This window comes from Bos javanicus, chromosome 16 (genome assembly GCF_032452875.1).
Source record: "Bos javanicus breed banteng chromosome 16, ARS-OSU_banteng_1.0, whole genome shotgun sequence".
NCBI lineage: Eukaryota > Metazoa > Chordata > Mammalia > Artiodactyla > Bovidae > Bos > Bos javanicus.
This window is the reverse complement of record NC_083883.1, coordinates 38066614-38093187: the sequence shown is the minus strand read 5'-3', so window position 1 is coordinate 38093187 and position 26574 is coordinate 38066614. Positions and strand designations below refer to the sequence as shown.

Genomic DNA, 26574 nt, shown 5'->3' with positions numbered 1-26574 from the left:
GACAGTGAGCGCAGTCTCCCTGCACACCCAGCCTTGGGCAAGGATCCAGAGACCTGTGGTGCTGAGCTGAGAGGCTGAAGGGCTACGAAAGGACGGAGCAAAGCCATGGTAAGCTTTTCAGCCTAAAATATGTCCAGATGCTCAGACAGAACCTCGTCTTGGGATGCAGAGGCAGGTGGCAAAGGACAAGAAGCAGCCCATTTACTTTTTGGTTTAAAAAAGCCAAAACTAAAATTGCTGAGTCTAAATTAAAAAGTGTTCCTAGAATCTCTCTTCTCACGTGTGCTGATTTCTTCTCCTTGACTTGTCTCTACTGAGGGTTCCTGAAGAAGTACCACTATCTTGCGGAAATTAGCACTCTTGTGACTGAACACTGGCACTATCTGAGAATTGAAACATTTCAGAAAATATGATGTAAAGGTGTGAAGAAACTTTATGGTCTTGTCACTTGAGTTGCTCAAAATGTATTTCTGTTTAGTTGAGAAAAAATGAACTCCTTTCTTTCAGTAGTGTCTGTTTGGTTACCTAATTCTTTTAGGAATTTGGAGTACTGACCCATCATAGTTAAGTGTGAGATTTTAATATTAAATCTAGACACTAATAGTTCATTAAGGACTAAGTAAGTAAGTGTTAGCTGCTCAATCGTGTGCAACTCTTTGCAACCCCATGGACTGCAGCCTGCCAGGCTCCTCTGTCCATGGGATTCTCCAGGCAAGAATACTGGAGTGGGTTGCCATTTTCTTCTCCAATTAAGGACCAAAGAACACTTTAAAAATATATGTACTATCACATAGCTTTATCTGACAGCTCAGCAGATAAGTAGATGCAAAAAGTTACTGAAATATAGAAAAAAAAAAATCAGAACAGCAGCAATAGCAACTTGAGGCTAAAATAGGAGAAAAAAAAAATCAACTATACACCAGTTTTGAGGCAAATTTAATTCTATCTGTTCACCCATGTCTGAGAAATCTCTTACCTCAGACAAGGTTAGTAGGCATATGTGTTATACTTTGAACTTTGAGAAAGTTATAAGTACTTCTTCAAGGTACCTGTAAAATGGTGATTTAGAGTATAAATCTGAGTAAAATTTTGTATTCTATTTGCAGCTATGTCCATGGAAATGTCAAAATGCTCAGAGGGACTTATGGAATGTCTTTAAACTGTGGGTCTGGATTATGCTCTGTTGTGGTATGTTATGATTTTTATAAATTGCTAAGCTTTTTTAAAAACATATGGTCAGTTTTGGGTACATATCTACTGAGTGTACATAGGTAAAAGTGGCAGGTAAAAGTATTAGGTAGATAGCTGCTAATTTTACCCTTTCTGCAAACATCTCTTTTCTTCCTTTCATGTTTAATATTTCCTTCCCCAGAGAACTCCTAGCCTTGACCCAACCTTTGCTGCAGGGTTTATTTTATGACATTATTCCTTAATCATAACTGTTTCCCAGTTCTCTGTACATTTTATATATGTTTAATTTGATCAAGATTAATTATGTATTCTTTGCATCTGTTATTCCTTGCTCAGAGTCCTTAGAAAACTGTAAAAATTGAATCTGTGTTTTCTTTGGTATTTCTCCATAGTATTTGCCCTACACAGTGAAAACTCAGCAAATGGTGATGGCTGTGAAAACTTTAACCTTATGCTATAATAGCATTTCACTTAGATCATACCATGCTTAGAATGGCATGTATTATTATAGTGTCATTGTGTAATTATGTGTTTGTTTTGATTTCTTCAAAGCCCTCATATTTGAAGCACCCATGTGATTATTAAACACCATCAGTTGAGTATCTTTGTGTGTGTAACAAAATCTAAAATCAGTTTCATAATCCTACCTCATCTGGTTTTGTAAATTGTCCTTTTTCTATTTTGTATATAAGGCTTGGACTGTCAGAAGCAGCTCTTTTATGGTAAAACATTATCTTTTTTATATAAAAGAGATTACTTCAAAGTGTCCCATTATTTCTGTTCTTATTTTATTTCTCCTTTAGGAACATAAATACTGGTCTTTAGGAAATTATCCCAGAATAAAAGAGTGGGCAGTAAATTTTAGAGTCATATATATTATAATTAAATTAAATGACCGAGAGCCACTAAGAAATATGAATTTCTAAAATATGTTGGTTAAATTTTACTGGAAATAATTTTTGAGAAAAAACTAGTTTATGAAAATAAATCTAGAAAGCCACCAAATTCATCTAAAATAGAACTATGAGCAAAAGTATTCCATATTATGTTGAAAAGTGATTAGGACTAGAAGTTCTAGGTTCTACTTCAGATATGCAGATGACTAACTCCAAGGCCTCAAGCAGGTAACTTACCCTTCTGAGGTGTCAGCTTCCTCGTCTCTAAATGTCAGGCTCAGCTTGGATTAGTTCTAGGGTCTTTTCAGCTATAACCATGCAGCTACACAATTCACACTGATGTCTTTCAGATTTCTTTGCTCATCATGGCACCGATTGCTGGACTTACCATTATTCTAAAAGACCCATGCCCTGGGAAAAGGCTAGAGCGTTCTGCAGGGAAAATTACACAGATTTAGTTGCCATACAAAACAAGGGAGAGATCGAATACCTGAATAAGACACTTCCCTTCAGCCGTTCTTACTACTGGATTGGAATCCGGAAAGTAGAAGGGGTGTGGACTTGGGTGGGAACCAACAAATCTCTCACTGAAGAAGCAAAGAACTGGGGTGCAGGGGAGCCCAACAACAGGAAGAGTAAGGAGGACTGTGTGGAAATCTATATCAAGAGGAACAAAGACTCGGGGAAATGGAATGATGATGCCTGCCACAAAGCAAAGACAGCCCTCTGCTACACAGGTAGGGACCGACCAGACTGCTGCACTGCTCAGGGAGGGCAGAGTGCTGGGAACGGACGCGCTAACCCCATGGGAACCTGGGACCACAGAGCAGCTGCTAGGGCATTCTGAAATAGGCCAGTCCTCTAAACAAGCTTGAATCATGTCACTTCTAAGCATTTTTGGTGGGTGAGACTAGGCCCTATGCCCAAAATCCTTATGCCTGAATCAGTTTACATTAAGATGACAAATCCATGTGGAAAGTAAAGAGGAAGAGCTAGACAGTGAGTGTCCCTGATAATAAGGCAGGGAAGCGGAAGCAGAGGGCCAAGAGCTGATGCTCACATCACTTGTTTCCTCCCTCATGAAGTAGGCGACTTGATGCTACATGTTTCATTTTTGGCCTAATCTTATAGTGTTCAGTCATGTCCCATTCTTTGTGACCCTATGGACTATATAGCCCATTAGGTTCCTCTGTCCATGGGCTTATCCAAGCAAGAATATTGGAGTGGTTACCATTTCCTCCTCCAAGGGATCTTCCTGACCCAAGGATCGAACCCTCGTCTCTGGCATCTCTTGCATTGGCAGGTAGATTCTTTACCACTGAGTCATCTGGGGAGTCCTAATCTTATAGAATTCTATGTAATGAAACTTTGCAGTATTTCATTATCTGTGGTATGTGAAAATTTCTGTAGAGACAATGGTGACAGTTCAAAAATAATCAGTATTTTTCCAAGTTATTTTTAACAGTGAAACATTCATTCAATCTCTTGTTCACTTGGACTCTCTACCAATTTAGCAGGGCTTCTTCCCAGGAGGTTCAGTGGTAAAGAATCTGCCTGCCAATGGAGAATACACAGGAGACTTGGGTTCAATCCTTGGGTCGAGAAGATCCCCTGGAGTAGGTAATGGCAACCCACTCCAGTATTCTTGCCTGGAAAATTCCATGGACAGAAGAGCCTCATGGGCTAGAGTCCGTAGGGTGACAGAGTTGAATACTACTGAGCACGCATGTGCGTACTAATTCAGTAAGTTCAGACTCTCTAATTTTTGTTCAGTACTTTCTATAATGAAAGGGATTGTCAAGCATACTACAGAAGTGATTGGGGTCAGGTTATCATTTAATCCACTTACTGCATCAAAAACAAAACAAAAAGAAATTTTAAGAGTTTCAATGTATATCACTGTTTCCCCTAAATGTTATAGAGTATCAGCTTCAGTAAGTTCATTCTAAAAACAAATGTCTATGGCTGTATGACGACTATATTGTATAAGTAAAAATTTTAGGATATGGTTTTTATGCAAAAATGGTATGAATGTACAAATATACTTTTCCCTGTTTGTTAAAATAGTCACAGCCAAAAAGTTGTTTATATCTAAAGAAATGACTAGGAGTACTAAAAAAGTATCCATCTAAAAATAATTTCTGACCCCTTTAAAGCTTCTTGTAAACCCTGGTCATGCAGCGGCCGTGGACAATGTGTGGAAGTCATCAATAATTACACCTGCAACTGTGACTTGGGGTACTACGGGCCCGAGTGTCAATTCGGTAAGCTGCTTCTGTTTCTTTGTTTCTTCCTATGTAAAGTATTATAGTTTATGGAAGTTGGTTGGGGGAAAATGATACTAGCCATTCTGAGAAATGAGAAGTTTTGATCAGTAGGCCATGCTTGCACAATATTGTTACTTTTCCGTAAAGATTTCATAAGTCAGCATGAAGTTTCAATTCACTTCTCAACAAGTCCTTTTGAGTGCCACAAGAGCATTGGCATTGGAATAAAAGCTGTAAGGATTACAATAATGAATCAGACCTGATAGATTCCGGCTGTTAAGAAATGGATAAGCTAGTGAGCTTGTTGGATTCATTAGAACTCTGAATCTGAAAGAAACAATACCGTTTATCATTAGGAGGCTGAGTCACCCATCTTATGTTTTACATTATCCTCAAGATCATGACAAAGGCAAGACAAAAAGAAAAATTCACATAATGATATATAGTATCTGTCAGAAAATATAATAATAAATTCAATACATTGGCTGGCATTTTAGGGGATGAGGATAAATCTATTACAGATTCTTACCTTAAAGGATTTACAGTTAACTAGTGGAAATTATGGGTTTCCCTGATGGCTCAGCAGTAGAGAATCTGCCTGCCAATGCAGGAAATGAGACGAGGGTTTGATACCCTGGAAGAGAAAATGGCAACGCACTCCTGTATTCTTCTCTGGGAAATCCCATGGACAGGGGAGCCTGGCAGGCTAGAGTCCATGGGGTCGTAGAGAGTCAAATATGACTTAGTAACTGAGCATGCACACAGTGGAAATTACACATGCTTATAATTTAATCTGATGGAAAGCCAGATATGCTGGAGGAAGCCTGTGAAGACTGAAAACTGCCTAATAAAAGTCTCTAGCCTTTATTTGATAGTGAGAAACCACTTAGTATCTGAACACCAGCATTTAGGGCAATTATCTTAGAAGCAGTGCATAAGATGGACCGGAGAACAAAAAAGAGAGAAGATGAGATGATGGAGAGCATCATTAGGAGTCCACTGAAATCATTCTGAGTTGTGGTGGTAGAAACAGAAAGGAAAGAATACATAGATTGAAAGACATAGAGTCTTTGACCTAGTCAACTCACTACTGAAAGAAAACTTCAAGTCCTTTGATTGATATTGGTGGAGTTTCAAAACTACATTTGAAGTATCTGGTGAATAAAATAGAAAATTATAATAAGAAAAGAGCAGTGTTTGCAATGAATAAGGAATTAAAGCCAAACAAATTTAAATGATCAACCGACTGGAACAGCTCTGGCTCATTTCACTCAATTCCTAAGCCCTGACTTCTATCCAATACTTTATACTCACTCCATTTCTAAATTTTTAAAAATTATTTTATCATCAGCATGCCTATTTCACTCCTTTTTGAACATTTTATTCTTTTTTTTTTTTTTCTGTCTTGGTTTCCATCATAAAACTCTTCCCTGGTTTTTTTTCTACCTATGATTGTTTCTCCTTGGGTTTCTTCATGGGCACTTACTCAAGCCCATATATTTATTGTTATTTCTTATCTTCCATCTTTCATCCATTGCTCTTCTCACTTTACATGTCCCCTTTGGTCAAACCTAGAAACTTCTGCGGAAGCACACACCTATGTGAGCTTTGGACAGACAAATCTGTTTCCAGCCCTGAACTCCAAATATGCTAAGCATAATCTTTGTGATGCCCCAAATATTGAAAAATCAATTTTCCCCAGCCAGCTTTCCTTTTTGTATTCCTTATCTCAGTGTGTGGTACCACCATTTATATGGGTACCCTGGTATAAAACTCTCTCACCTCCTCCTACATTTATGCAAAGTAACACACTACTCATTTTTATAACTTAATGTTTCTCCAACTTGTCTTCTTGTTAACTCTACACTATTGCCTTCATTATCTTCCTCCTAGATTCTTGCAATAATTTCTGAGCTGAGTTCCACATCTTTAAATTAGCTCCCCTCAAATATATTATTCATACTATAGGCAGTCTGATAAATTTAAAAAATCAAGTAAACATCACACATATGTGGCCACCCACCGTTTAATTTCTACCTATCATTTGTCCTATAGGATGAAATTTGAACTTTGAAATCCTCAAGGCATAGAATAATGCTTGATATATAGTAGATACTCATTAAATTGATGAAAAGATAGGGGCCTTTTGCCTTAGCACCTGTCTTTCTATCTAATCTCATCTCACATCATCCCCTGCCTCCTCTTTCCTTCTAGTTTTAACATCAAAATGCTTGTAGTCTTCCACACTTACCATATTTCTTTATAGCTCATTGATGTGCTCATGGCTTCCACATTTTGCACATGGATAAAATACCTATTCAACTGGAAGATAACAGTTCAGGGACCATTTCTTTCTGGAAGTTTTATTTGGATGCCAAGACAGGCTAAGCATCCCTATTCTGTGTTCCAATAGCTCCACATATTTGTTTCTTATTTATCTGACATTTGTTGAAATCATCCATTTAGTTGTCTGTATGCCTCAGCAAACTGACAGCAACTTGAGATCAGTCAGTATTTTATTTATCACTGTATCTGTAAGATTGAGACTTAGGCACCTGCTTGTGGGCATGAACTGAATTGGACAACATAAGTGACTTTCATTTGGACTTGTACTGTAGATGGAAAATATTAAAATTCTTCTAATTTCTTGAATTCATCCTTCAATTCTTCATTGATCTCTTAAGAACAAGGTTAAAATGATGGCTCACATTTGATAAGGAATAAGACACAAGAGTTTCAATATTTGCCTAAATGATGTGGCAGGACTTAAAACATGAAGACTGAATTCCAAATCTTAATTTAATCTATTATGCCACTGGTCAGAGAAAGGAAGTAGACATACTTTCTGCAGAGGACTGTCAAAATCAGAAGAACTAAAGTTCTGGAACTGAGCTAGAGATAGTGAAGACAGAATCCAGGCTTAGATGCTTCCTAAAGCCTATGCCCCACCAGTAATGCTGAAGAAGCCGAAATTGAACAGTTCTATGAAGATCTACAAGACCTTTTAGAACTAAGACCTAAAAAAGATGTCCTTTTCATTATAGAGGACTGGAATGCAAAATTAGAATGTCAAGAAACACCTGGAGTAACAGGCAAATTTGGCCTTGGAGTATGGAATGAAGCAGGGCAAAGACTAATAGAGTTTTGCCAAGAGAAGGCACTGGTCATAGCAAACACCCTCTTCCAACAACACAAGAGAAGACTCTACACATGGACATCACCAGATGGTCAACATCGAAATCAGATTGATTATATTCTTTGCAGCCAAAGATGGAGAAGCTCTATACAGTCAGCAAAAACAAGACTGGGAGCTGACTGTGGCTCAGATCATGAACTCCTTATTGCCAAATTCAGACTGAAAATGAAGAAAATAAGGAAAACCACTAGACCATTCAGGTATGACCTAAATCAAATCCCTTATTACAGTGGAAGTGAGAAATAGATTTAAGGGACTAGATCTGATAGAGTACTTGATGAACTATGGATGGAGGTTCATGACATTGTACAGGAGACAGGATCAAGACCATCCCCATGGAAAAGAAATGCAAAAAAGCAAAATGACTGTCTGGAGATGCCTTACAAATAGCTGTGAAAAGAAGAGAAGCAAAAAGCAAAGGAGAAAAGGAAAGATATAAGCATCTGAATGCAGAGTTCCAAAGAATAGCAAGGAGATATAAGAAAGCCTTCCTCAGCTATCAGTGCAAAGAAATAGAGGAAAACAACAGAATGGGAAAGACTAGAGATTTCTTCAAGAAAATAGAGATACCAAGGGAATATTTCATGCAAAGATGGGCTTGATAAAGGACAGAAATGGTATGGACCTAACAGAAGCAGAAGATATTAAGAAGAGGTGGCAAGAATACACAGAAGAACTATACAAAAAAGATCTTCATGACCCAGATAATCACGATGGTGTGATCACTCACCTAGAGCCAGACATCCTGGAATGTGAAGTCAAGTGGGCCTTAGAAAGCATCACTACGAACAAAGCTAGTGGAAGTGATGGAATTCCAGTGGAGCTATTTCAAATCCTGAAAGATGATGCTGTGAAAGTGCTGCACTCAATATGCCAGCAAATTTGGAAAACTCAGCAGTGGCCACGGGACTGGAAAAGGTCAGTTTTCATTCCAATTCCAAAGAAAGGCAATGCCAAAGAATGCTCAAACTACTGCACAATTGCACTCATCTCACACACTAGTAAAGTGATGCTCAAAATTCTCCAAGCCAGGCTTCAGCAATATGTGAACCGTGAACTTCCTGATGTTCAAGCTGGTTTTAGAAAAGGCAGAGGAACCAGAGATCAAATTGCCAACATCTGCTGGATCATGGAAAAAGCAAGAGAGTTCCAGGAAAACATCTATTTCTGCTTTATTGACTATGCCAAAGCCTTCGACTGTGTGGATCACAATAAACTGTGGAAAATTCTGAAAGAGATGGGAATACCAGACCACCTGACCTGCCTCTTGAGAAACCTATATGTAGGTCAGGAAGCAACAGTTAGAACTGGACATGGAATGACAGACTGGTTCCAAATAGGAAAAGGAGAATGTCAAGGCTGTATACTGTCACCCTGCTTATTTAACTTATATGCAGAGTACATCACGAGAAACGCTGGACTGGAAGAAACACAATCTGGAATCAAGATTGCCAGAAGAAATATCAATAACCTCAGATATGCAGATTCCACCACCCTTGTGGCAGAAAGTGAAGAGGAACTCAAAAGCCTCTTGATGAAAATGAAAGAGGAGAGTGAAAAAGTTGGCCTAAAGCTCAACATTCAGAAAACTAAGATCATGGCATCTGGTCCTGTCATTTCATGGGAAATAGATGGGGAAACAGTGGAAACAGTGTCAGACTTTATTTTTTGGGGCTCCAAAATCACTGCAGATGGTGAATGCAGCCATGAAATTAAAAGACGCTTACTCCTTGGAAGGAAAGTTATGACCAACCTAGATAGCATATTCAAAAGCAGAGACATTACTTTGCCAACAAAGGTCCATCTAGTCAAGACTATGGTTTTTCCAGTGGTCATATATGGATGTGAGAGTTGGACTGTGAAGAAAGCTGAGCGCCGAAGAATTGATGCTTTTAAACTGTGGTGTTGGAGAAGACTCTTGAGAGTCCCTTGGACTGCAAGGAGATCCAACCAGTCCTTCTAAAGGAGATCAGTCCTGGGTGTTCATTGGAAGGACTGATGCTGAAGCTGCAACTCTAATACTTTGGCCACCTCATGCAAAGAGTTGACTCATTGGAAAAGACCCTGATGCTGGGAGGGATTGGGGGCAGGAGGAGAAGGGGATGACAAAGAATGAGATGGCTGGATGGCATCACTGACTCTATGGACGTGAGTCTGAGTGAACTCTGGGAGTTGATGATGGACAGGGAGGCCTGGCGTGCTGCAATTCATGTGTCCGCAAAGAGTCGGACACAACTGAGGGACTGAACTGAATTGAACTGAACTGAAAGCTTTTATCTTCTCCCATTGTAAAGAAGACAGTTATGGATACCCAGTCTTTCTCTGAACCTCCTACTTCCAACACTCTAGCATACTTAGGGTCTCTAATGTGGCAACTGTTTCCAAACTGAGCTGGTCATTCCCACTTAAACGTGTCTATGTTTGAAAGTTCTTTGTCCAGGTAATGCCAAAGATAATAAGATTGTTTACACGCAGATTAGCTAATATTTCATTAAAAGCTTCCCCTGAACCAGACTTTAAATCCTTGACTTGCATTAAATTATTTAAGTACCAAACTCTGAGAAGTCAATACATTTATCATTATTCCTCTTTTATAGATAAAGAACCTAAAGCTGGAAGGATTAAATCACCTTGCTTAAAGACACTTGGTTATCAAGTATCAGAGCTAAGATTCAAACCCGGTCATCAGGTCCTCTTAACTCTGTTGAGTGTTGTTTCTTTTCTCATTGAAGTGACTCAATGTGTGCCTTTGGAGGCCCCAAAGCTGGGTACCATGGCCTGCACTCACCCTTTGGGGAACTTCAGCTTCATGTCGCAGTGTGCCTTCAACTGCTCCAAGGGAACAGACATGATTGGGGTTGAAGAAGCCACTTGTGCACCATTTGGAAATTGGTCATCTCCAGAACCAACCTGTCGAGGTGAGCCTATGTTCGTACCAGAGGCTTTATCGTGGGAATCCTGGATTTATAAACCAAGAAAATGTGGTGGAGCCTTACTAAGAATTCTATATCCTCTTTTGAAACATAATTTAACCTAACTTAGATTTTACCATGATACTTTTCAAAGGTGTTATTTTTTCTAATTTAAAAGAAAAACCACAAACAAAAAATAACAACCAACTATCTCAGTGACTACGTCACTATATATATATATATATATATATATATATATATGCACATATAATTTTCAGCAGAACAGTGTGGTTATACTGTATTTTTAATTTTATTTTTATTTTTTCTCATTGCTATGGAATAATCAGTCTTGCTGAACTGCTGTTGAATTTTGGTTGTTCTCCCCTTTCAATAACACTGATTTTATGTGGTCCTGCTGCTGCTGCTGCTGCTGCTAAGTCGCTTCAGTCGTGTCCAACTCTGTGCGACCCCAGAGACCGCAGCCCACCAGGCTCCCCTGTCCCTGGGATTCTCCAGGCAAAAACACTGGAGTGGGTTGCCATTTCCTTCTTCAATGCAGGAAAGTGAAAAGTGAAAGTGAAGTCGCTCAGTCATGTCTGACTCTGTGCGACCCCATGGACTGCAGCGATCAGGCTCCTCTGTCCATGGGATTTGCCAGGCAAGAGTACTGGAGTGGGGTGCCATTGCCTTCTCTGTGTGGTGTCCCACTTGACACCAAACAATTTCCTTATTGCAGGGTGGTGGGGTTAGAGGTCTTTATTGATTGTTTTATTTGGTTTATTCTTAGAATTATGTTTTACCTTTCCTCCTCCATGAACTCTCAGGACAATACGAAATTCTGTGAAAAACAAACATACAATCTCTTGATTTTTTTTTTTTTCATTTGAAACATGGTGGGTTTTTTTTTTTTTTTCCCTTATTTACTGTCAAGATCATCTCTTTAGGGGAAAAAAACTGGTGGTATCTAAACTTGTGAAGTTTTGGTTACATATTCAACCTTTATGCTTTTGACTCACTAGTTTAAGTGGTTTAATTCCCAAAAGCACTATTCAATCATTTTTGAAATCAGAACTAACTGACCAACCTGCTAAATTTCACAAAATTTGAGGGACTTGCTTCAGAGAATGGGGGTGTTTTTCAAAACTTCTTGGGTTGATGTTAGAATAGGTAAAAGGCAGGAAATTCTCTGTCTTCGTTGATAACGCACCGTAAGAGCTCTTGAGGCCAAGGCCACGTAGCATGGTGCTTCTAGAAGAGCTAGAGAGTTACCAGGGCTGGGGAAGCAACATGGAACAGCCAGCTCTCCCCTCCTCTCCCCAATCCCACTGCTCCCCTCCCACCATGGGCGTTCTGGGTTCTCCTCATTCTACCTCTGACTCACCACTCTCCATCATTCTCAAGACAAGAAAGCCTGGAAGCATCATCAGAAGTAATTTCTAGAAATTAGAAACGTCTAGATTCATGTCCGGAGAAGGCAATGGCACCCCACTCCAGTACTCTCGCCTGGAAAATCCCATGGACGGAGGAGCCTGGTAGGCTGCAGTCCACGGGGTCACTAAGATTGGGACACGACTGAGCGACTTCACTTTCACTTTTCACTTTCATGCATTGGAGAAAGAAATGGCAACCCACTCCAGTGTTCTTGCCTGGAGAATCCCAGGGACAGGGAGAGGAACCTGTTGGGCTGCTGTCTATGGGGTCGCACAGAGTTGGACACGACTGACGCAACTTAACAGCAGCAGCAGCAGCAGCAGATTCATGTCAATGGTTCCCCAGTTAAGTTAGGCAGTTTGGCTAAAGGCTGTTCCTCACAGAGGGTCTCTGCTCAGAAATACTGATTTTTTTTTTCTTTTTCATTGAAGTGATTCAATGTGAGCCTCTAACAGAACCCGATTTGGGAACCATGGACTGTAATCACCCCCTTGTCGACTTTGGCTTTTCCTCCACATGCACCTTCAGTTGTTCAGAAGAAGCTGAGTTAATTGGGGAGAAAAAAACTATCTGTGGATTGTCTGGAAATTGGTCCAGCCCTAGTCCAAGATGTCAAAGTGAGTAAGTCTGGTCCAATATGTTCAAGACTTAAAGAGGTATTTGATGAATAAGCAGATGGTGGGAAAAAAATTAAACTTTTAAGTTTTGTTGCTAAGACATATGTAGCTTAAAAATAAATTCATACACATTGATTTACCATAAAATCCTTGGCTGCTCTTTCCTCTTCCTTCAATGACAGTGATTGCTTTTTTTTTCCAGCCAGTTCTCAACTCCTCCTCCCTTAACATCTAAACTCACTGTCTCTACTGACTTATTTCTTATCCATTTTTCTATTCCAGTACAATCTCACTTCTCTGTTAGTCTACTAAAATGTCTCCACAAAAGTCACCGATGATCACCTAATTCCCAAAGTAATGGATACTTCTCCATGATCACAAGATTGATTCCTCCCAAATCTGTCTGTGCATAAGAAGAACTGTGTCTTCCTCATCTCTGTATACCCTCCACCTGACACAGCGCCTGGCAATAGGTGCTATATTAATCCATGTTCAATTAGCATTTGACAGAATAGTTACCCACGTCTGCCCCAAGACTACACCAATGAAAGAACTCTTTATTTTTGTCTTTTTTAAAGGCTCTATTTTTATTGGAGTGTAAATGTTTTACAATGTTGTGTTAGCTTCTGCTGTACAACAACATGAATCAGCTCTAAGTATACACATATGCCCTCCCTCTCAGCCTCCCTTGAACCACCCCCATCCCACCCTCTAGGTCATCACGGAGCACTGAGCTAAGCTCCCTATGCTATACAGCAGCTTCCCACTAGCTATCTATTCACACGTGGTAGTGTAAATATGTCAGTGCTACTCTCCCAATTCATCCCATGGCAGCAGTCCTTAAGTGGCAGGATCTGTAGAAGCTCACAGAGAAGCTGATCTCTCTGTGGTCTGGGGCCAGGAAGTGGGGTAGGGAGCTGGGGAGGTGGCATGGGGTCTTTAGAGGAGGACTGTACATCAGGCTTATGGGGCATTACCTTTAAGGGCTGGGCTAGTGTCTGCCTCCTTAACCTCCTACAGTCCATAGGTACAACCCTCTGGGAATTGCACCTCCTTTCCATTATACATTTGGGTGCGGGGATGAAACTTACTGTGCCTTCTTCAACTGGTGGTATCAGAAGATAAATTTTTTTATATCAGTATTTTTTCAATAAAGTTCCCCACATAAACTTAGTTCACCCTTATGAGAGGATATATAGATGTATCCTTTTATTTATTTGTGAAGAAAGTAGAGGGAAATGGTAGGACTACAGCATTTGAAAGACAAATTAGTGCAAGTCCTTGGCATGTAATTTTATGTGCCTGTGTTTGCACAGCTGCTTCAAAGCCTTAACACTTTGCTTTGATTGAAAAGTTACCTGGTTCAGATCACTGGCTTTTATTTTTTCTGTAGTCATACTAGACTTTTTAGTTCCTCTCTATGTTTGAGTCCTAGGCAGTGAACAAGATCATGGAGCTAAATACAATGATGACCACTTTTTACCAAAATATTTAGGTACATCTCCCAGGAATTCTATGACTCACAAATCTGAGGATTGAGATTCTATAGGCATTGAGCCAGAAAAGCTAGTTTAGTCTTTGCTTCTGCGATACACTCATCATGGGTTTTCCTAGGCCAGTTTCCTCATTTGTCTAATAGTGTCAAATGGACAATTATTAGAAGATGTAAGGAGGAAGAAAGTTTAATGTTTTGAAAAGGCACTAAGGAAATAATGCTTGTGGCCTCATCTAAATGTTTTACTGATTTCTCTTTCAGAAATAAACAGGACTATCTCAATAAATGAAGAGAGTGATTATAACCCCCTCTTCATCCCGGTGGCAGTTATGGTTACTGCATTCTCTGGGTTGGCATTTATCATTTGGCTGGCAAGGAGATTAAAAAGAAAAAGTACGTGAGTTTACCTTCATGTAAAAATAATGCAACTTTCAAGTGGAAGAAAACGTGCAAAATCACAGAAAATTAAGTATGAGAGCTTTGACTAAAACAGAATACCAAGTTCTGGGTTCTATAAACATCAGTCCCTAGATATGCATGAAGCAGCCCAGTATACACTTTCATTACGATAAGTTGGCTAATTTTTTCTTTTCATCTGACAAGTCTTTTTAAAATGCCTACTATCTTCAAGCACCTGTTACTACCTGAACGTCTTGCTAGGGTATTAACAGACAAATGAGAAATTGTAATGGTTCTTTGCTATTATTTAATTCTTAAAAAAAAGGAATGTGTGATCTGGTCCTATAAGAGCCCACATGCTTTTGATTTCAGTGCAATTCTACTAGGAAGTGAATTTAATGTCCCATAGGGTTTCCCAGGTGGCGCAGTGGTAAAGAATCCACCAAAGATGGAGCAGATGCAGGTTTGATCTCTAGATAGGGAAGATCCCCTGAAGTAGGCAATGGCAATGCACTCCAGTATTCTTGCCTGGAAAATCTCATGGACAGAGGAGCCTGATGGGATACAGTGCATGCAGTTGCAAAGAGTCGGACACGACTGAGCATGCACGCAATGTTTTCAAAGCACTGCTCCCAAATACGTAACTTTGTCAAGAGTCAGACACCTGTCTGGCTCCTAATGTGTGGGAGTTGTTGCATTGTCCCTTAGGGAAATCCCCACATTTTCTTCCCTGTGTCTATTCACCAAGGTCACAGGTTTAACCAAATGCACCCCATACTTACGCTTCCCCTCCACTCTGGACTGGAAAAGAAAAGATAATAAGGAGGACTGCCTCAAGAAGTTAGTGTCTGTTGCTTAGCATAGTAGGCAAAACACCATCACTGAAGAATAGAAGCATCATTCCCCTCACTGTCCTTCTGAGTGTGTCCAAATCCTCAAGTGGAACCAACCTGCTGGTTATAGGGCCATAGTCAGGCAAGCCTTGGGTATGTGCTCACACATTTGGCCAAAGTCATCAGGCAGAAACATTCAAGATTATGACGAGTATAGACATTAGGCAGATTTAAAGATAACCTTGCTTCAACTTCACGGGCCATCAAGGACCTCAGAACAATAGCTAACCAACTTCTCTGTGTTACCTCTATGGGGTCAATTGAGTGACATTTTAATTTCACTTCCATCAAATTAATTAGTATATATTATATTCCATGAATATAGTATGTAAAGACTGCTACACCACCCATTCTCACTGGAAATTGCAGGAATATTATCTGCCAATCCCTAGTGGTCCTCTGGTATGATCTGATCTTTCATTCAAAATTGAAGACTAAGGGTTCCTGCGTGCTAAGTTGCTTCAGTCGTGTCTGACTCCTTGTGACCCCATGGACTGTAGCCCGCCAGGCTCCTCTGTCCATTGGATTCTCCAGGCAAGAATACTGGAGTGGGTTGCCATGCCCTTATCTGGGGGACCTTCCCAACTCAGGGATCAAACCTGCATTTCCTGCATCCCCTGCATTGACAGGTGGGTTCTTTACCACTAGCACCACCTGGGAAGCCCAGACCAAGGGTACTAGATCAGTTTTATAACCAACCCAGAAACATAATGGAAGGGGGTGCTCCTGATGTGCAAGAACTTCATTAACTGTAAAGTGAAGAGTCCTGAGCAGTTAAAGGGTCTCTGCTCCTGCTTTTGCAACTTCAGCTGAGACTGTATCCCATCATCTTATAGTACTATGATATTTACTTAAATATTACCTAAGGCAAGAGAAGAATGAGATTTTTCTCCTACTGTTGATTATCCTTTCCCTTAAGACTGAAAGCCAGTCTCACAAACATCCTTTCTTTCCTCCTTCCTTGGGTGACATTGGCAGAAATGAGGTGGTAGAGAAGAGATGGGGTAGTTAAGCTCTGCCCTCTGGGATAAGAGGGCTATTATTTAAATAACCACTAAGGACAGTGGGGCTGGAAGTTTCCTTAGGAAGGAGATATTCCCAAATGACTACATATTTCAATAAGTGCTAGTGGAATAAAAAAAAAACAGAATTGAAGTGTGTATTTAGTAGTGGGGTGCAGGAGGCAGGTTCTACCTAAGGCTGTGTTCTAACCAGTGGTGAGAAAAGCAGTGGGGTTGTTTTTAATTTTTTTTTTTTTTTAACCTTGGAGTCATTTCTGTACAAGATCTCAAACTGATACCTTGAAAACTTCGTGCCCCCACTGTGGGAATCAGTGTGGGGCAAACAGGAAATAGATAACGGGCAGTTAGGCTAGTTACAGTTATGCCAACGAAAAGCATAAGCAAACAGAAGCCCTGTGAGATCACTGACTTTGTAGGGAAGTCAGGGCATCTTTAGTCTCACACTCAGTCGTCCTCATTGGTGAAATGCCTTCTGATATCGCTAACTCTCAAGGGACTTTATCTTCTAAAAATTTTTAGCTGTTAGTTCTTGGAAAAAGAAATGTTTTTCCTCTAGAGACAATGATTAGAAATGATGGATAGATTTCCAGGTTAAGCCCCTAGAGCTTTTCTAATACAATAGAGCTGATGCCTGTTTAAGAAGAAACATCAAAGCCAATAAATCTGCCTGCATCCAGTATTCATCAATCTGAGAATTGTATATAGGCTTTCGGGGTTCTGAAAGCTGCAAAAAAGGGACAAGTGAATATTTTGAGCAGAGTAGCCAATAAAATGACCAGAGTCTTGACCCCTATACTGTCGTCAGATAGATCTTCTGAACCTGTACTTTGGCCCCTGCCTGAGTTTTCTTAATATCCAGACTTCAGCTCCTTTATTTTTTTTCCTAAGAAAGGAGTAAGGGTGGGCTCCAGAAACATGCTTCCCTGTGTATGCGCTTGTCTAGAAATATATATATTTTTTCTCCTAGCATCATCAAATTCTGATTAGTCAGCATCACTGGCCCTATTCAGTAAATGAAGAAACTGAGGCAATGCTGTTTTAGGCCATATCTCTAAAATTCCATATCAGCAGGGGCCAGGGTCAGAGATCAGACTTCCATCAAAATATGCCCCTTAAAACCACTGGTCTTCAGATTAATGAGGCTCTATTTTTCTCCTCCTCCGCCCACCCCCGCCCCCCCCAGAAGAAATTTCCACCCGAACCAACACACAGGCTGAGAACTGGGCACAAAACTGAACAGATGCCCCTTAGTTCCCTTTTTCTTGAAAAAGAAACTCTCTCAATAGGAACAGCTTCTTGCTCATGTATTGTTATGTGTTTCATTGTTCATGAGAGAAAAATATATTTGTATGAAAATGAACAGAATCTGAAATTCACTCATTTATTTCTCCCTGCTCAAATGCTTTTGGCTCATGTCACTGGCAGGCTAAATTTTGGAAGAATTAATTAAAAGTTTAAAACAAGAATTGAGCACTGTCTATGCTGTAGGCCCTGGCTTAAATATTTTGAGTACATTTTATCAACTCAGTGAGGAAAACAATTATCGGCCTCTTTCACAGATAAATGGTAACTTAGAGAGAATAAGTAGTTATTCAAAGACACACTTAAGTTGGCAAAAAGGGACCTGGACCCAGATTTCATCATGCTCCAGCTTAACAGCCACAGAAATACATTGCCTCCTAGTGATATTTTTCCTCCTCAAAAAGCATTTTTTGCTTTTGTCTCCTCTGGAGCCTAACCCTGCAGTTTCATTCACTTATTTATACTCTACTTTTTTCAAAAAGAATGTAAGATAATTTCTCAAATGCATTCAACACAGCAAATTAAAATTAGTTTAAAAATAAGAAAAAGGAGGTCAAGGTTTAGAATACCACAAATAAGTCAGAGCCAGGGACAAAGAGGTTTCAGATACACCTGTTTTCCTGCAGCCAGCCAAAGAAGGACACATAAGCAGTAATGCTATTCAGTATGTTTGTAAGATAAGAACACAATGGTTACACAGATGAGGTATGTAGTTCGTACTACTGAGACCTGAGTGAAATTTCTCTTGCATATTCTCACAGAGAAGATGACATGAGGTGTAACGATACATATTCTTACAGTATTTGCAGCTGTCTTTCTTAGGGAAAACTGTGTAGGTAGGATGAGATGGCAGATCAGAATGGGTAAACACAAGAATGGGTACATGGGGCCTTGATCATCAGACAGTTCAGACTAGCCTTCTGTCTTTATGAGCAGCACCAAGGATGAAATGGTGCTCTAAGAAGCATCTGCATTAATGGGTCTGTTCCGAATGAGTAACTACCAAAGCTCAAATGAGAACATTAAGCCAGGACCTCAAATCCCCTTAGATACCGATGAGGTCCACCTAACATAAGACTCTTCAAAAAACTGTTTTGAGACAGGGAATCTCCCTTCTCTTCTAAGTGAAAAATAGTGAAATTGCCTATTTCTGCTGATACCATTTTTCTCTTCTATTTTTAGGCAAAAAGTCTCGGAGAAGGTAAGTTTGATCAGAAAGAAGTTTCTACATCTGTTGATCTGTTCTCTACCTCTGTAAGATACTTCCTGTTATAGCTAGAAACATTAACTCCTTAGTAGTTATTCACATGGGTTTCACAGGTGGCTCAGTGATAATGAATGCTCTTGCCAATGTGAGAGACGTGGACGCAAGAGACGTGGGTTTGGTCCCTGGGTAAGGAAGAGCCGCTGGAGGAGGAAATGGCAACCCATTCTAGTATTCTTGTCTGAAGACTAACATAGAGGAGCCGGATGGACTGCAGTCTGTGGCTTTGCAAAGAGTTGGATATGACTGAGCAACTGAGCACGCAAGCACACAGTTATTTACATGGGATCTCATCCAAATGAAGTTTCCAGACGAAGTAATAAATCTGCTAACCTTCCTTAATAGCTGTCAGGTTTTTCAGTGCTAGTGGAGCTGAATGAATGAACAAGTAATAACCTATTAAGAAGTGACAGTTTATGTAAAGACAGCCTTTTCTGATTGCTTCAGAATTTTCTTTGCGGATTGGAAGCATTATGGTTTTTTTCTTCTTATCCCAACTGAACATGAGGGCAATGGTAAATATAGTATTCAGTGAACAATCACGTCAACAAGGATTTATTTATTGAAAAACTAATGAATCCCAGGTTCTAAGAAAATGGTATAATTCCAGACCCTGAGCCTACAGCACCTAGCACAAGAGGGTAAAAGACCTCTGATAAGCACTGACCTCAGAAATGTGGGAAAGGTGGGGAGCATTAATTCTACCTACAGCTTCCCCCAAAGAAGGGGAAGTTGTTTGATTTGGCCTTGAATCTCAGATTTCTTCAATTGCAAAAACACACACATGAAAATACAAGGCCCCACCTGGCAGAAATGAAGACAACAAAACATTTCTCAGTTTCAGGGTTTGATGACTTGCTTTGAAATTTTAGGAAGGAAAGTATAAGTCAAACGAACAACAAAGATGAGACTTTGGTGACAGACTAGGTGCCCAGCCAGACAACTGGGCTCCTTTTCAAATGCTGGAGGAAATGAAGCAAGATGGTCCCTGAGGAGGCTGGTTTCTTGTTCAGGCAACCACCCTACGAACCACAGATTGTTATTGAGAAGTTCTTGGTAGTTTACTGAGCTGTAGCTTAGGGTACAAAAGAAAACCTGGGGAGACAGAAGGCAACAGAGGCTATTATAAAGTAATTTATAAGCCATACAAAGGAGTATGGACTTAATCCTGAGGTCATTGACTTGTTACTAACAGGGGTTGAAGCAGGTGAATGTCATGCTGAATTTGCATCTTGGGAGGATCACTATCCATAAAAGTTTGTAAACATGGGAGTTGAGTGAGTCTGAGGGCAAAGAACTGTTTTGGAGGCATTTGAAGTTATTAGGTTAAAGCCAATGATGCCTGTCTAGGGCAATAGCAATGAGGATGAGTTTGTGAGATAACTGGTGGTAGAAGCAACTGACTATGATTATTAACTAAGAGAGAGAGAGAAGACTCAAATAAGTTGCCATGGTTCTGATCTGGGATCTGGTGGATGGTTACCATCTCTGTTTTATTATTTACTGAGATGGGTACACAAAAGAATGAGAAGTTTTGGAGGTGATGATCACAAGTTCAGTTTTGTACCTGTTAAGGTTTAGGTGTCTGTGGTTCAACCACAGTCCATTGGTTCTATCTGCCCCAAAGGGGCTACCCTGGGGCAGAAGAAATGGATCTGGAGGTCCTCACATTATAGGAGGTAACCATATCTTAGGAACACGTAGTCACCAAAGGAGTATGTACAGTGTGAGAATGGAAGGGAATATGTACAGTGTGAGATGGAAGAGGATGTGGGAGAGAGGATAGGAGCCAGAGGAAGGTCAATATCAACATGTCAGCTAAGGTAAAGGAGAACAGGGAGAGGTTGCCAGAAAGGTAGAAGAAAAATGAGGAGAGTATGCGGTCATGATCCTAAGGAAAGCAGGAAATGAAAATGATTTCAAATACTGCAAGGAGAACCAGTAAGTTTCTACTAGATATAATATAAGGGTATCAGTGGGGAAATTGTTTTCAATGTTGAGCTCATGACGCAAGTCCTATAGCCAGGGATTGAGGAATCAGTGGGGATGAAAATGTAGAGGCAGAATATATACATCATCTCTTTTATAAAACTTGGCTGGAAGGAGATGAGAGAGTCAGGAGGGGTAACTGGATGGGGACATAGGGTCCATGAAGTTTCTTTTATTGCCCTCCCTGTCTCCCATTAGATAATGTAGATGGGAGCCCTTGACCCTTCTCTAGGCTGACCTCTCTGTGGGCAGGAAATCCACAAGATAGAAAGATTTTTTTCATGCTCACTCCCACTGAGTGAAAGTCTTTTCTGGCCACAGGAACTACCTGTGTTTTAATTGCCACTAGATGGAAGCAGATCAATTTTTCAGATATCTTTGAGGGGCAGAAAGAGATGCTGGCAGAAAGAGTATTAGCATCAAGTGAAGTTCCATATTAAGCTAATTGCCTTATTAAGTGCTTCACAGGTTTTTACAACAAACCAATCAATAGCTGTTTATTAAAACACCTGTGTGTTGGGGAAATACTAGGTTTGACTGAGGTACCAAGAGGAGTAAATCCTTATGCATGACCTCAGGGAGTTTATTATCCAGTTGAAACGCAAAGGAGTGACAGCTCAGTCGTGTCTGACTTTGCCACCCCATGTACTGTAGCTTGCCAGGTTCCTCTGTTCATCGAACTCTCCAGGCAAAAATACTGGAGTGGGTTGAGAAAGTTAACAAATATAGGGGGAAAAAAATCAGAAGAATGAAGGCAGAATGTGGTAATAGTCAATTAACTGTATATTGAAGACAAGACTTCTTCAATACAGAAGTATGGTGATTGCAGAAAACCTTATAGAGAAGCTGGAACCTGGGTTAGTTTTTGAACGATAGATAGGATTTAGGGGTATGGACAGAAAGCAGGGAAGGCAGTCTGGAGAGGAACTGATGTAGATGGCATGGTCCTGGGACTCTGAAAGCACCTTCAAGGGCCAGTGAGTAGAGCTACCTGGAGCCCGCAGTATGGGCTGTGAACAGGAGCAGTGAACAGAAGTTGGAAGGAAAGGTTTGCTCCATCAACACAGGTCTTGAATGCTTTACCAGACATTCCAGAAGGACCTAGCAGAGAAGAATTATTTGCCCAGATGCCTTGGGATGTTTCAAAATTATTGGCCAAAGTGATCATCAGTTCAGTTCAGTTCAGTCGCTCACTCGTGTCCGACTCTTTGCAACCCCATGAATCGCAGCATGCCAGGCCTCCCTGTCCATCACCAACTCCCGGAGTGACCATACAATCATAGAATTTTAGTTATGGAAAGGATTTTGATGTTCATACTCTCTTGATAATTGAGCTAATTAACTTTCTTTTTCATTTATTTCTGCTCTGATCTTTATGATTTCTGTCCTTCTACTAACTTTGGGGTTTCTTTGTTCTTTATCCAGTTGTTTTAGGTGTTAAGTTAGGTTGTCTGTTTGACATTTTTGTTGTTGTTGTTGTTGTTTGTTTCTTGAGGTAGGGTTGTATTGCTATAAACTTCCCCCTTAGAACTGCTTTTGCTGCATTCCAGAGGCTTTGGGTCATCATGTTTTCATTGTCATTTGTTTCTAGAATTTTTTATTTCCCTTTTTATTAAATATCTTTCTTACAGTGCCTGAATTAGTGACAGAGTTAGTTACAATAATAACAGACATTTATCAACCATTAATTCCATGCTGTGCATTGTTCTGAGTGTCTTACATGTCTTACATCATTAAAGATTGCCTACAAGCCTGTGAATGTAGGTACTATTAATATTTCCACTTTAAAGTGGTGGGCCAATGAACTTAACTACCTGAGGTCACTGAATAAATGGCAGAGCTGAGATTTGCACCCATCTAGATCTAAAGACCATGATCTAGGTCACCCATCATGATCCGAAGATCTTAACATCTGTGCTTCTAGAACTCAGGTCTCTTGACACCCAGGTTGGAGTTGTATTGGGTTGGCCAAAAGTTCGTTTGGGTTTTTCCATAAGGTCTTACGGAAAAACCTAAGCGAACTTTATGACCAACACAATAAGTCCCAGATACCCTCCTCCCCCAGTGTTGTAAGTTTTTTGCACTGAAACCATTTTGTGATGACACTGAGGAAGGGTGGGGTGGCAGAGGTAGGATGTGTTTCTAAAACAAGCCAAAGGTGAAGTGAACACTATCACACACAACACCACATATCAGTTTTAAGTCCTTGAACTGACCTGCATAGTCCTTTGTGCCAATCCCTATTAGCATTTGGTTGGTGAATGACTGACTCTTAGGGCATTTGTGGTTTCAATTCTTGCTGGGTTATTTTGACTCTTCTGCAAACTGGCTCTGTTTATCACCTCATTTGGTTTCTAGTGTCTAAATTCTGCCTGGTAAAAGCTACACCCAAGATACACAGGAAGATACGATGCCAACCTCAGAGGTGGGGGGTTGGGGTGGGGGGGGAATACGTGAAATTTTGTTTTCAGAAACATTTTTATCTCTGTAATTGGCAAGCGTGCTTGCAGCTGCTGAACTGTGGTTTACCCTGGCAGTTCATCATGAGAGCAGAGTCTCGGAATCTGGTTCTTCTTTTGAAGGGTGTTATTAAGATATACCCTATTTGGTTCTCCCTTGTTCTTTCCAAGAATAAGACAATTGTTTCACACGTACACAAGTGTCAATTTTTTTTCTCACAAAACTAATCACCTCCTCAAATCATATCCCACCAGCATCAGGACCTCAGAATCACTATTGTACTACCTTTCATGAGTTTTGATTCTCTCTGATTTTTCTTTCCATTGAAATATGTCTTATTCTACGTTTCTGACTTTTCCACTGTTCAAATTCTATCAAAATGCCCTTCATATTCATTAGATCTGAAGACAAAGTCTGTATTGTCGAAATTTCTCTCCGTGTGGGTTCTGAGGTCTGGCTGCTTTGAGCATTACCCAAGAACTTGTTAGAAATGCAGAATCTCGGTCCCCCCAGACCTGAACAGGGTCTGTGTTTTAGCACCATGTCTGGGTGGTAAGCACCTGAAATGGTGAGAAGCGTGGCTTTGGGGTTGACTTCTCGTTCCTGTGCCTCATTAAATGTCTTGCATCTTGTAACTCATCTGAAATATGGAGTTCCTTTACTTCTGACCTTTAGTGACAATTTATCTTTACCACCAACACTTTAAGTTTTGCAGTTTTTCCAGTTTCTGAGTTTATTTTCTCTGATTTTTCATTCAGCATGGTTGATGCATATTAAACAACCTGCTCTGAAAGAAAATTCTTCGGATATGAAAGTGTCAGTGGATCCTTCAAATCCCCTCATGAAGTTTTGCTGGTGGCATCTTCTACACTGAAGAGGAAGTGTGTCTCTCCCAGCATATCTGAAGAGTTTTCAACATGACCAGCTGCTCCTTCTGTTCCCGCTTTGCTACATCTCCCATCCCTCAACTTTCAGCCTGCAGCAGGGAGTTTAATAGCTCAGCCTTTCATTCTTTTTTTCCATGGACTACCAAGACCACGGGAAAAAAGGATTACTATGGAATGTAAATGCACTGATTTCATTCTCTCTCTTGATTCTGGCTTCCAGCTTCAATTCCATGCTCTACCTGATGACATATACTTTTAAATATAGTGAAAATTTGATACATATGCAACTATAGGCTCACTTTTGTTACAGAACACACTTTATCTCCCTAGTCCTTCCAGTGTACTGTGGGGGCAATTCATAAAATGATGTTATCCTTGCTTTCCAGCTCAAGTGGTACTGGGGATCTGCTCCAACTAGGAAAAGTCCTATTTGCAGTGTAGCCCCAGCCTCTATCAGAGAAGGCAATGGCACCTCACTCCAGTACTCTTGTCTGGAAAATCCCATGGACGGAGGAGCCTGGTGGGCTGCAGTCCATGGGGTCGCTAAGAGTCGGACATGACTGAGCAACTTCACTTTCAGTTTTCACTTTCATGCATTGGAGAAGGAAATGGCAACCCACTCCAGTGTTCTTGCCTGGAGAATCCCAGGGACAGGGGAGCCTGGTGGGCTGTGGTCTCTGGGGTCGCACAGAGTCAGACACGACTGAAGCGACTTAGCAGCAGTAGCAAGTATAATTAGCCTCTATAATTAGATGCCGTCCCATTTAACTCCTCCAGTCGCCTGCCTTCTTCAGCCATCTCTCCTCAGTTGGCTCATTTCCACATATAGCAGCTCATGAGCACCAAACAAAAGAAGAGAAGAAAAAGCCTGCACTGTTGGTTTTATTTTTTAAATTATATTTGGATTGGGGTTTTAGTGTTTCTTTTTTATTAGCCCCATCCAGATGTTTCTCTTATGACCACTCATCACTAGAATGGCAGCTGCAGGCATCTCTTTGATGTCATACAGAAGAGCTAAAGCAAGTGGAAAGAGATGTCTTGACTCATGGTTGAAATGTCCCTTCTTCCTCACCCTCAATCCTCTTCACGTATCCGCCTTGATTCTATCTACTCTTTCTGATTCATCTCAGGCATCCCCCACCCTTGCCACTGTTTTCATAACTAATCCTTAACTAGTCCAAACTGGAAATCTCCCCTTCCTGGCCTCCTACTGCAAGATTAGTAACATGCATTTTTTGTACTTAAATATAATTTTTTAAAATAAAATCTTACCTGGTTTGTTATTTTTTAAATTAAATCCTAAGTGTGTTTTCTCCCCAGGGAATTTCTAACCCCCTTTTAGGCAGACACTGTGCCACGTCCCTGGAATGTCTAATTCATAACTTGATGCTTAGTAAATGTGCATTCAAATAAATCAGAAAGAGAATACAGTGTACTGTGAAAATCAGTTGCAGCAAACTCTTTCTCCATGGCATGTTATGACCCATACAGATACTCATCTAATGTCAAGGGCTTAATTCTTATAAGAGAATGGGCTCCTGTGTAAAAACTCATTGGAAATACTCCTTGCACCATGGCCTATACAACTTTCATACAAACTTGTACACGTTATGAGAATCGTTTTTTCATAATGATTACATTTTCCTTTGTCAAACCCACCTCAGATTCTGTATTATGTCAGGGCTGTTGCAAACAATTCTCCATGATGTGCACCATAGATTGAGGATGTGCCATTCACATTCATGTAGCTTAGAATAAATCCTTCAAAGTTGTGCAGAGTACAGCCTGCACAGACTCACAGGGCAGTCCTGATTGCAAGAGCTTATTCAACTAAGATATCAAGATCAAAGAACACAAGTAGAGGTGGCTACTTAGGGGTAAGATATATAGACTTAAAAACACAGTCCTATGTTTAAGCCCTGAGGCTACTATATGATCTTAGGAATTATGTCACATGACATTTCATGAAGATTCATAAATAAAGATTCACAAAATAAATTCCTCAAAGACCTTGGGTTTAACCTCCCTAAGACTTAGTCATAAGAATGAAGTATGCCTTGCTTACCTCACAGGGTTATTGCACTGATTGGGTATGAAATTGCTCTGTGAACTGAACCTTAAATGTAGACTTTTTTTCCCACCCAAATCTTGTCTTACATGCATTCAGTAGTGTAGGATTCTGGCCTTAGGCAAGGGCTTGAACACAAGCAGATCTGAGGACTTCTCCTGAGATTAGAAACCAGAGGGGATCCTTCACTTGTGCCCCACTCACAACCCAGTGCTCAGATTTTCCCCACAGGTCAGCTCTACTTCCTGTGCCTTTGCTGGGGTCAGATGGGAGGGGATGGGTTGG

General features: G+C 40.4%; 1 protein-coding gene across 2 annotated transcripts; it reads left to right on the top strand.

The window, feature by feature from the left end:
* Positions 1-25487, top strand: SELL (selectin L). Of its 2 annotated transcripts, XM_061382559.1 has the most exons (9): positions 1-108; positions 1107-1188; positions 2438-2824; positions 4244-4351; positions 10283-10468; positions 12325-12510; positions 14267-14398; positions 18804-18822; positions 24093-25487. In XM_061382559.1, exons 1-9 carry the CDS (start codon positions 106-108, stop codon positions 24109-24111), a joined length of 1122 nt encoding a protein of 373 aa, XP_061238543.1. In that variant the 5' UTR covers positions 1-105; the 3' UTR covers positions 24112-25487. The 2 variants fall into 2 exon arrangements, with proteins under 2 accessions (XP_061238543.1, XP_061238544.1); XM_061382560.1 differs by lacking the exon at positions 1107-1188 and having other exon boundaries at positions 2-108.
* Positions 25488-26574: the final 1087 nt, after the last annotated feature.